This window comes from Staurois parvus, unplaced genomic scaffold (genome assembly GCF_062004578.1).
Source record: "Staurois parvus isolate SC_StPar_1 unplaced genomic scaffold, SC_StPar_1.0 ptg000340l, whole genome shotgun sequence".
In the NCBI taxonomy this organism is placed as follows: Eukaryota; Metazoa; Chordata; class Amphibia; order Anura; family Ranidae; genus Staurois; species Staurois parvus.
This window is the reverse complement of record NW_028318136.1, coordinates 5366131-5378328: the sequence shown is the minus strand read 5'-3', so window position 1 is coordinate 5378328 and position 12198 is coordinate 5366131. Positions and strand designations below refer to the sequence as shown.

The following is a 12198-nucleotide window of genomic DNA, read 5'->3' as shown; positions in this document are numbered from 1 at the left end:
TGCTCAAGTTTACAAAAAATTATTTGTTCTTTATGGTGTCTGTTCACACTGTTTGCGTGCTCAAGTGCAAACAGGCACCATAGATAACAAGTGATTTTTTTAATTTTGAGCATTTTATAGCTTCAAAATCACGTGAATGCAGCCTGATTGTCCTAAATTTTGGATACTTCAAGATAATAAATTAGGCCATCCAAATGAGATCTAAATAAAATCATATTACATATAGAAGCTAAATGGATATTTAGATAAAATTCCAAAATACCTAATGGATTGAATGAGGGCTTCACTTATGCACCCTTTATAAAATAATCATGAAATTGATAAAAAAGATAAATCTCTAGTGTAGAACCTTGCGGAATTGTATTATTACTCTTTAAAGTCACATAACATATTTAAAAATATTTAATTATCAGTAATTTTCTGAATTAAATTGATTATAATGATAAAATAATATAAATGGGATTAAAGGGGAACTTCACCAATTTTTTAGATACATAAAAGTCAACAGGTGCAGCTACAAATACTGTAGCTGCTCACTTTTAAAAATCAGCTGCTTACCAGCTTACTGAAAAATGGTCCAAGGTGATCTTATTTTTTTCCTCAATGTTTTAGAAAGAAACATGATAGTAGTGAGGTTGGTTAAAGTGCTTTTAGCCTTTAAAAGTCACTCACTGAAGCCAAGTGCAAGTTCTGTTTTTAATGGAGGAACGTTTCCTGGAGGATAAAACTGACTTTCACTTACAGTTGTCCTCAAAAATTTGCATAATATATATATATACTGCTCAAAAAAATGAAAGGACATTTTTTAATCAGATTACAGCATCAAGTCAATTAAACTCCTGTGATATTGATCTGGTCAGGTAAGTAGCAGAGGGGGTTGTTAATTAGTTTCAGCTGCTCTGGAGTTAAACAGGTTAACAAAATTAACAACAGGTGCACTAGATGGTAAAACAATGAGAAGACCCACAAAATAGGAATGGTTTTACAGGTGGAGGCCACTGACATTTTTTTTTCCTACTCATCTTTTATGATTGTTTTTTATTAGTTTTGCATTTGGCTAAGGTCAGTGCCACTACTGGTAGCATGAGGCGACACCTGGACCCTACAGAGGTTGGACAGGCAGTCCAACTCCTCCAGGATGGCACATCAGTACGTGCCATTTCCAGTTGGTTTGCTGTGTCTCCCAGCACAGTCTCAAGAGCATGGAGGAGATTCCAGGAGACAGGCAGTTACTCTAGGAGAGCTGGACAGGGCCATAGATAGGTCCTTAACCCATCAACAGGACCGGTATCTGCTCCTTTGTGCAAGGAAGAACAGGTTGAGCACTGCCAGAGCCCTACAAAATGACCTCCAATATTCCACTGGCGTGAATGTCTCTGCCAGATTCAGATTCTGTACTCACTTAAAATGCTCTATAATGCCTCCAAGGGGCATTATAGAACAATTTGAGTACAGAATCGGAGTTATTAATGCGTTTTTCTTAAAATGTATTTTAAATTTTGCAGCCAACTTGGTAAAATATTTACTTGTTACATGTTCCCATTACCACACCATAATAGTAAATAAATAAACATACAACAAATCACACCTTTACCTTTTTAAATGCTGCATTCTGGACCCTCCAGCAGGGAAAATTCCACATAGTTTTCATTGCCAACTGGGTATCTGTGTTTGTCATAAAAAAAACCCTGTCTGTACTGTGTAGGCAGATCTTCATTGTCAATTGTAACTAGATTTGAACACTGTCTGTCCTAACAAAGGGTTAATGGTTTATGGGTTCAGCTTCTTGCATTGTACAGTGAGGAACAGAAGTATTTGAACACCCTGCGATTTTGCAAGTTCTCCCACTTAGAAATCATGGAGGGGTCTGAAATTCACATTGTAGGTGCATTCCCACTCTGAGAGACAGAATTTAAAAAACAATTCAGGAAATCACATTGTATGATTTTTAAAGAATTTATTTGTCTTGCACTGCTGAACATAAGTATTTGAACACCTGAGAAAATCAGTGTTAATATTTGGTACAGAAGCCTTTGCTTGCAATTACAGAGGTCAAACGTTTCCTGTACTTCTTGACCAGGTTTGCACACACTGCAACTGGGATTTTGGCCCACTCCTCCACACAGATCTCCTCTAGATCTGTCAGGTTTTGGGGCTGTCGCTGAGCAATACAGAGTTTCAGCTCCCTCCAAAGATGTTCTATTGGATTTAGGTCTGGAGACTGGCTAGGCCACTCCAGAACCTTGATATGCTTCTTACGGAGCCACTCCTTGGTTATCCTGGCTGTGTGCTTCGGGTCGTTGTCATGTTGGAAGACCCCACCATGACCCATCTTCAGTGCTCTGACTGAGGGAAGGAGGTTGTTGCTCAAAATCTCACAATAAATGGCCCCATTCATCCTCTCCTTAATACAGTGCAGTCGTCCTGTCCCCTTCGCAGAAAAGCACCCTCAAAGCATGATGTTACCACCCCCATGCTTCACAGTAGGGGTGTGTTCTTGGGATGCAACTCATCCTTTTTCCTCCAAACACGACGAGTGAAGTTTAGACCATAAAGTTCTACTTTGGTCTCATCTGACCACATGACTTTCTCCCATGCCTCCTCTGGATCATCCAGATGGTCATTGGCAAACTTCAGACGGGCCTGGACATGTGATAACTTGAGCAGGGGAACCTTCCGTGCAATGCATGATTTGAAACCATGATGGCGTATTGTTCTACCGACAGTGACCTTTGAAACTGTGGTCCCAGCTCTCTTCATGTCATTAACCAGCTCCTCCCTTGTAGTTCTGGGCTGATTCCTCACCTTTCTTATCATCAATGATACCCCACGAGGTGAGATCTTGCATGGAGCCCCATCTTGCATGGAGACTGACAGTCGCCTTTAGCCTCTTCCATTTTCTAACAATTGCTCCAACAGTTGATCTATTTTTACCAAACTGCTTGGCAATTGCCCCGTAGCCTTTCCAGCCTTGTGGAGGTCCACAATTTTGTCTCTGGTGTCTTTTGACAGCTCTTTGGTCTTGCCCATGGTAGTAGTTGGCATCTGACTGACTGTGGGGTGGACAGGTGTCTTTAAAGAGCTCAGACAGGTGCTACTAAGTTAGATTAATGAGTGGAGTAGAGGTGGACTTTTTAAAAGGCACAGTAACAGGTCTTTGAGAGCCAGAATTCTTACTGTTTCTTAGGTGTTCAAATACTTATGTTCAGCAGTGCAAGACAAATACATTCTTTAAAAATCATACAATGTGATTTCCTGAATTTTTTTTTTAACATTCTGTCTCTCAGAGTGGGAATACACCTAAAATGTGTATTTCAGACCCCTCCATGATTTCTAAGTGGGAGAACTTGCAAAATCGCAGGGTGTTAAAATACTTCTGTTCCTCACTGTATGTTAATGAGGAGAGACTTGGGACAGACTTCAGACTCACTCTGATATTGTTCAAAAAATCTTTCATTCAGCCATTACACATTCTCCTGAGAAACACCAAGCTAAGAAATATTTAAATGGGAATGGGAACACAAAAACATATAAAAGGGTTTTCTTAAATTTGACTGCAAAAATAGAAATACATTTTAAATGTTTTTATTTTTTTATATGACATTTTTAGATATTTAATTTTATGCTTACATATTGTTGTTTTTGGTTATGAGCTAAGCAAGGATAACTTCATCTTGGTATCTTGAAGGTATCTTATATCCCCTGGTCATCATTATGACAACCAGGTCCTGCCCTGTGTCCCAGGAGCCTCTACATCAGCAGAGTTTGCTAGCTTCATGATAAACACCTTGTGATGGTATCATTGTTATAAAATATTTATACTAGTCCTTTTGTGTGGAGATCAAAAGAGTGACTTTTGATCTGCACAGGTCAAGTGGAAAAAATTACCAAAAGTATTCCTAAATAACCTCTTTTAACCCCTTGTTAACCCAAGTCAACCATAATTAACTCATTGACCCCATGTCAAGGATGCACACCCCTTGCAACTTAGGAACTAGGGTGAGGACCTTGTCTGGTGGTAGAAGAACGAGGAGGAAGCTTACTTTGAGAAGAACCCAATGCCTACAGCTCCATGTACTGTGGAAATTTTCTTGATAAAGGGACATATGCTTTGTGGTGCTATATCTAGATTATGATTGCTCTTACAGAATGACAGAATTTGGAGCCATTGCTAATTGAAAGTGTTACTGCAAGGTTGCTGTTAAAGGCCTCTCTCAGGAAACTGTCTTCGTTACAAAATATTTATACTAGTCCTTTTGTGTGGAGATCAAAAGAGTGACTTTTGATCTGCACAGGTCAAGTGGAAAAAATTACCAAAAGTATTCCTATATAACCTCTTTTAACCCCTTGTTAACCCAAGTCAACCATAATTAACTCATTGACCCCATGTCAAGGAAGCACACCCCTACGCCCTAAATATGGGGGTAACATTTAACATGTTACAAAAAGTGAACTTATTAACTTATTCTTTAATTCCAGCAGCTCACTTAGGAGTCATTGCTATATAAACTAAGTTGGAATCCCCTTTCAGACAGCTGCCACCAAACAACTTTCTCATTGGGAGTTTTTTTTTTTGACATTGATAGTGGTCCCCAGGACAAATATTGAGGGTGACTCTCCCCAGAAGGGATGCAAAAAGCAAGAGAAACTATATATATATATATATATATATATATATATTTTTTTTTTTTTTCTATTTATGTACAGATTACTCACCGTAGTTATGGTATGAAGTGTCAAATGTGGCTATATCTCCTCTGGCTATGAAATCATCAGCTCTATCCACATAGACTTCTTTGACCGCGTTGTATCCATTAACCACCACGACTGGACGAGACCCCAGATAAATGGTAAACATGTCCCCATATTTCTCCCTCATCTATGTGGAAATAGAATATATTATTGTTATGTAGTGCTCGCCCCTGAGAGGGCCTACTGTTTTGGTCCCAAGGTTCTTTTCAGATTAGTGGACAGGCAGTCAGGCACACAGCAACACTTACTCCGTCTGGTTCAATGAACAGTCTACTGGTATCTTTTCTTGTTTTTTTTTTTAACTCAGACAGGGATTGGGAATTGTATGGGATTTGTCAGAACTATGTACAAATAGGAGGACAATCTTTACTGTTTCTGTACTTCAGGAACAAATATCTTCTGCCAAATTCAGAACAAAATTCTCTTGTGAGAGATTAGTAGAGACCAAAGGTGTGTAAACCTCAGGAGAGGAACTACTTGACTTCCAGGTTACAAAACAGTTCTCCCACAATAACACTAAATAGGCTGAGAGTATGAATCTCTCAGGAGAGAAATTACTTATCTCAGGCTTACCAAACAGTCTTTCACAAACTAGAGAGGACTAGTCAGTATGTACCTCTCAGGAGAGGAACTATGATACCCAGCAAACCAAATAATGCACAGTCACAAAAGAGAAAATCCCAGGTCAGATCAGTACTCACAATGTCCTTTGAAAAACTGGATGCCTCCTTCCTACAACAGCAGAGGGAGAGCTTAACAATCCCCTTAACTCTCTCCAGCAACTCCTCTGACAGGATTCTTGAACAGAGATCAAGGTAACTCCAAAGGACTTGAGTATAGCTCCCCCAACTAGTCCTAGCTGGGACCTCGATGAACAGTTGCTTGGGGTGAGAAGTAGCCACCCTTCACCTAAACAGGTGGAATTCCTTGGCAGGAAGACAATGCTGTCCTGAAAATCAGACTATTTAGACACCTTCCCAGACACTATCTGGGCCATCTCTCCCAAGGATTGGCTGAAACAATATAAATATTCATGCTGCCCATTTGCCTTCCTCCACACCAATGTTCCAGAAAAACCCACAATTTTCTAAACAGCAGGGAAGAGCAATCAAACTTGCAGCCTGTGAAAACCAGAACAGACAATGGCAATCAACAACCTATCAATAACAAATCAACAATGCTCCACTGATTACAACAACAACCTAGCATCTATAGATTGATGGATTAGGTCCAAATGACCCCATACTTTTAAATGTATGATTATGCTGCCCACAATAAAGGGCAGTTCTGGAATATGGTCATCCAGCACCCAGGGCAAGGATGCCGAAATCCCCCCCCCCCTTAGTCCATGAGGGGGATCCGGCGCTTAGCAGTCACTTGTCAAAATCACTTGCATCTCCTGATCAGTCAGTCAGGTTTTACATTGACCTGAAAGAGTGCAATTTTTACAATGGAGTCCCCCCCACAAGAGGCAGAAAGGAAGGGGAGAGAGAACACTGTCCTCCCCAGCTCTCTCTTCACCACTCCCAGTGCTGGGCTGACAGGAGTAGTGATGCAGCTGTCACTACTCCTCCTGTCAGCCTTGTAGCAGAAGGAAGGTGCCCCCTATACTTACAGTAAACCATTGAGCCCAGGGCAGCCGCCCACCCCTTGTCCGGTCACCGATTAAGGGCAATGAAAATTTGGCCCAAAATTTCAAACCCAGTCAACTGTTTTCTAAGGTTAGTTTCCATTAACACATCATTTGTATCTGACTATATACCTAGATGTTTTATTATTTTAAAGTGTGCTTAGCTTCAAATATGCATATTTTACCTGCATGCATGCTAAACAATCTGTATCTCTAAACGTTTAGCAGGTATTCATTGACTCTAATAAAGATCACAGTACCCTCCATGGCAATGGCTTCACCTTCATTTCTCAGTAGAAGATGACATCTTTCCAAAATAATCCTCCAGGACATTTTATTCACAGCCTGGCAGGGCAGAAGACCTGATTTTTTTCTACTGCAGTTAAAGCGGAGCTCCACCCAAAAGGGGAAGTTCCGCTTTAAGTCTTTTTCCCCCTCTCCCCATTCAGCACCTTTGGGTACATGGATTTGACAGGTACTTGCTCCCACTTCCACTGCAATTGCCTAAGGCGATCGGAAGCGGAAGTTATCCTCCCCTCCTCCCTCCCCGTAGTCTTCTGGGACACGTGACAAGTCCCAGAAGACTACGGGGCCATTCACAAAGTGCAACGCTTCTCGTGCATGCGCGGTGGGAACCCGGCTATGAAGCCACAAGCGGTCACAGCCGTGCCCACACTGAAGATACCGGCACCAGGGAGAGAAGGCGGCTGGTGAAATCAGTGGTGGTGAGGACACCGCTGGACTGAGGGACAGGTATGTGACTGTATTTTAAAAGTCAGCAGATACAGTTTTTGTTGCTGCTGACTATTATTTTTTTTTCTCAGCTTGAACTCCGCTTTAAGTAACATTCACAGGTCTCATTCCACCCTAAGCATGAGAGTGTACTGTAAAAGGGGAAACAGAAAACTGTTGAGCTCCCTTCTCCATCACTTTGCTCTCACTTCTATCAACATGATCCTTAGCACATGAGCACTGCATCACAACTGACTGGCTCTTTGCGCTGCTTCTCTCCTAGTCTGAGCTCTGCATTGCCAGGACAGCAAGAGGATGATACTAGGTCGAATTCAGGTACTTACACTGTTTGCCTTTACAAAATAAATTTAATAATGTAACCATGAGTACAGAGCTGCATTCAATTGTGTTTTTTAGAACTGTCTCAATTTTAGATTAAAAACAGCTGAGTTATGAAACAATTGTTATGTCTTTGGCAGCCACATTCTACCAGATTTCTAGAGTAGCTTAGAAATACGAACATGTAAGCAGGGGTTAGTACCCTTTTTACCGAAGGCCTACTCCTGGGTGTGGTTGTGGGTGAAGTATGAACCCTTTTATAAGCTGGTGTGAGTGGAGTCCTGGGCAGAAGGAGGATGAGTACAGAAAATCCACGATCTACACAATGGGGTTGATTTACTAAAGGTAAATATACTGTGCACTTCAAGTGTAGTTGCTTTATATATGAGGGGATGCTCTGAAATGAGGTGAAGCCCTGCTGATTTCTTTCATCCAATCATGTGCATGCAAAAATGTTGTTTTTTATTTTTTTATTTTCCTTGTACGTTCCCCTGAGATCTAGAGCAACTGCAATTTCAGTGCAAAGCCTATTTACCTTTAGTAAATCAACCCCATTGCAAGTCAGTAGCCTTGACAGGAGATTGCTTTTTTGATGCCAGGCCGCAGAGAGACTCTAGAAGAGGATCCAGTGCTAGGGGACTCACAGTGGAAGGAGAGATAACTGGACTTTCGGAATTCAGGTTTCTTACACTATTAAGAGCTGTACTGATAATTTGGAACATGGAGGTGAAGAATTTGTTGTATAGAGATGTTGGCATGTTGTCTCACAGTAAAATAATTAAAAGGCTGCTCGTGTAAACATTTCTTTACTCATAAAGATTGGATTCAGGCCAGGAGAATGTGAGTAAGAAGATGGCACTTTTAACTGGGGGAACACATTTTTGAAAATGCCAGCAAATCACTGCAAAGTGGTCTTCAAACTAAACTAGTTGAGAGCCTGGGAATTTCAAACTGAGCATACTGTACAATGAAAAGAAAATACATGAGCAGTAGTAACTTTTTGTGAAAACCATACGTAAATTGGCTAGTAAATCCAGAGGTAGAGGCAGCTTTATTTGCAATTCTTGACTTTTACTGTAAAAGTCAAGCATGACCTGCTCCTAATCCTTCTCGTTGGTCAGTATAACCACCCAATATATTTCAAAATCAATAGGGAGGCTCAGAGGGAGGGAAGGGTAATTTGAGGGTTAATTATTACCGGACAAGTCAAGGCTTGCTTCTGATTCTAATGATCATTTTTACATAAATTTTTCGCTGATGGCATCCTCTGCCTATACATTCATTATTTTGTCATATACTCAGTTTAAACAGGTTTAATTTATATTTATTATCCAGGTAGGAAAAAAAGAAATAAATTAATCTGGAAATGCTGCCTGCTATCCCTAGCTAGCTGTGTGTTGGGTGACCCATCTCCTCAACCTCTCTTCTCTATTAGTTCTATGGTGAGTGTTTATGTGATGTAATCCTAATTACCATCAGGACCTTGAAAAAAATGTATCAGCAGAAAAGAGTATGCTGAGGATCAGATGCGGCTCTAAACAACCTGGTGTTATCATGGTGTATGGCCTCTGGCCACACCATATGACATGTTTCACCCCACCCACTGTGGCCTGGTCACAGAGGTGACCAGGCCCCGGTGGGTGGGGTGAAATGCATAAGGGGGCGTGGTTGAAGCAGCACTGGCTGAGGCCATACACCGTGATCACACTTCTGGATCAGTGCTCCCATATTCGGAGTATCACCAGGGAGATCCTCAAGCCTTTAGCTTTGAGAGGTGCTTCAAGCCCTTCCTGATAGTAGAAAAGAGTAAAGAATAAAAAATGAGTTGTGTAGTTGAGTGGGGGGGGGGGGGCATTGGGTTGATACTCTATCCCCAGAGGTGGTCTTTAAAGTGGAACTTTACTCACTTTTGATCATCAGGCTCCTCTCCCTTTAAAAAAAATTAAATTCAGGGAAGGGGATCCTTTTTCAGTGGAGCGCAGAATGCACATCCACCTTAAGACCTAAGCCAGACTGACACCCTTCATCCACCCAAAGCCTCCTGGGATGCCCTTGTAACAGATCCTAGGAGGATTGATGACTATAACCACTGCACATGCACAGTGCAGTTTCATTGGGAGGCTGGTTGGTAGGAAGAGACAGCCAACCTCCCGATGAGGCCACAAAGAAGATGGCAGTGCAGGACAAGGCAGTGCAGCTGCTTTTCCCATATGACAGTTTGACAATGCTGGATTTGCTAGGTGGGTACGTTGTTTCAGCTCACCCTAGCAGACCAGGTTAGAATACTGAAATTATTCCCTTGGCCGGTGGCATATCTCTTTATGTTTTTTGAGCCTTTTATGATGGGTAAAGTCTATTATTTACTAATTACATTTACAACTGTTCTTCTAGTGATTAATTGATTGCATTTGTACATAGTAAACATGACAGCCCACGTATGGTGTTATTGTAAATTCTTATCTTGAATGTTTCTATAGAAAATTCTATTTGTTTTGTTAGTTTCTGGGTCAGCTGACCACCTAAGAGATCTACCCATCTAAGAGCAAAATGTTTACTTACTTTTGCCAGATGAGCCACAATGTCACCTCCACCTAGCTGAAGAATATTCCCTAGTATAGGCAAGGGGGTCGGACCTGGTGGAAGTTTTCCTCTTCTCCAAAGCAGACTTAGGCTCATGAAAAAGAGAAGCCCGGAGACTATTAGTACAAGCAAAAGAGTGATACCCTCCGAGAAATACATGGTGGTGAGTGTCAGTTCTGAGATTAGTCCAGAATGGCAGCCTAGAAGCACTGCAGATCCTTTTTATACAGGCATAACTGAACATCAACTGGGCGGGACTATTATGTACATTGGCAAAAGAGTTGTGTAAAATGTTTTCATCATAACAAAGTTACACTACGGAGAGAGTGAACGTAAACCCAATCACCAAAATCCTATTAGCCTCAACATGTTAATGTTATTGCAAAGTCACTTTAAAGTCCAACTAAGCTTTCAGTTGAAATTGGCAACATGTATTCCAGGTGCATTAAAACAAAAGGAGTGTAAAGTCTTACAGCTCACTCTCTTTGGAAAGCAACCACAGCCCAAGCAGAACAGTCTTTCCTCTGCCACCAACCTGCAGAGAAGGACCTGACTCTATGGGTGGAAGCAGTGGTCTCTCTAAAGAGGTCAGACATGCTCCCTGTGGATTTTGACATATAGCTCTAAAATCAACAAAGCTAATGCTCCCTGCTGATTAGATAGTTTGATCTCTGAATCAGTAAAGGGAGCCTTCCAGAGAGAAACGTCTGTTGAGATTTAAAGTGCTTGTAAACCCTCACCTTGTAAAACGTATTCAGTTTAAAATAGAAATGAAAGGTAAAACATTTGTGTATAGATATAAAAATATTATATGCAGCTTTCCTCCCTTTTTTATAAGTGATCACATTCCTTATATTGTCTATTCTAAGCTGCATAAGAGTTGAGGGTGCTGGGGAGGAGAAACAGCAGGACACTGATCTTCCCAATGCGTGGCTGTGCAGGGGTGTGTGTCAGGACATGCCTGAGTTCACAGCACAGCTGGAGAACTGGCCATGGTGTGCTTTCCCACCTAGTGTGGTCAGTTTTTAATAGGAAAGCAGAGGGACTGGCAGGAAGACCAGGGATTTCACACAAAAGGAAGCAATACAACGAAAACAGGTTATGTTTCCATACGAGTACAAGGGATAGCAGGCACATATCAAAATGTGAAATGTTGGGTTCAAATATTCTTTAAGGGTTGGCAACTCATCATGTCATAGTCAGGTATCCTGTATATCAGGGGTATTGAATTAAAATTCAAGGAGGTCCAGTTACTAAAATTTTCTTCCGGCCGAGGTCCGAATCTCATGTTTATGCTATAACTCAAAAAGAGTGTAGTTATGCCTATCAAAAAATGATAAATGTACAATATCCATAGCAGCTCAACAATACAATATCTATTGTCCAGTTTCAGTTACGACATTAACCATGTGAACAGTTGGAACTAGGATGGCTTTACATTTGCTCATGTGTTTGTATGGAACACAATCAACTGTCTTTAATAGTAGTGATGGGCCAAACACCCCTCTGTCTGGTTCGCGGTCGAACATTCGAACCTAAAGAAAGTTTGACCGTGAACTTTGAACAGATGGGACAATTCACTAAGCAGTATCGTACCACATCTGAGTATGCAGTAAGATATCGCACACCTACTAAAAACATTCTTTAATGTTTCAGCTGTCAGCGGGCTTCCCCTCTGACAGCTGAATGTAAAAGAAATTGCTAGCATTGCCGGGCAATTACATTTTTTTTTAAATGCATGGGGTCCCCCCGTCTATACCAAGCCCTTCGGGTCTGGTCTGGATTTTGAGAGGTACCCTCATACCAAAATTTGTTTTTTAATTGTGTGGAGGTCCCCCTCAAAATCCATAACAGACCTTTTATCTGAGCATGCAGCCCAGCATGTCAGGAAAGGTGGAGGGGGGGGGGTTGACGAGCAAGCACCCACCCCCCTCCTGAACCATACAAGGCCACATGCTCTCAACATTAGGGGGTGCTCGGGGCAGGGGGTTTCCCCCCAAAGCATGGGGCTTAACAACCACTAAATATTTAATTGTTAAGGGGCAGATGGCATCACATCCTTAACCACCATGACTCATCTGCTTTCATGAATAACAGCTTTATTGACATTGTGATCATTTGATCACATAGGAATCACATGATCCTCCGTCTGCTCAATGTGGCTG

At 41.4% G+C, this 12198-nt stretch overlaps 1 protein-coding gene across 1 annotated transcript in view; it reads right to left on the bottom strand.

The window, feature by feature from the left end:
- LOC149456983 (cytochrome P450 2G1-like) overlaps positions 1 to 10220 on the bottom strand; it is a 51208-nt gene extending 40988 nt beyond the window's left edge. The window contains exons 1-2 of the mRNA XM_089684267.1: positions 10013 to 10220; positions 4717 to 4879 (exon numbers count right to left, since the gene is read on the bottom strand). Coding sequence (XP_089540393.1) covers positions 4717 to 4879; positions 10013 to 10192 — 343 coding nt within the window. The 5' untranslated portion in view covers positions 10193 to 10220. The remainder of the gene's footprint in view (positions 1 to 4716; positions 4880 to 10012) is intronic.
- Between the last annotated feature and the right edge of the window lie 1978 nt (positions 10221 to 12198).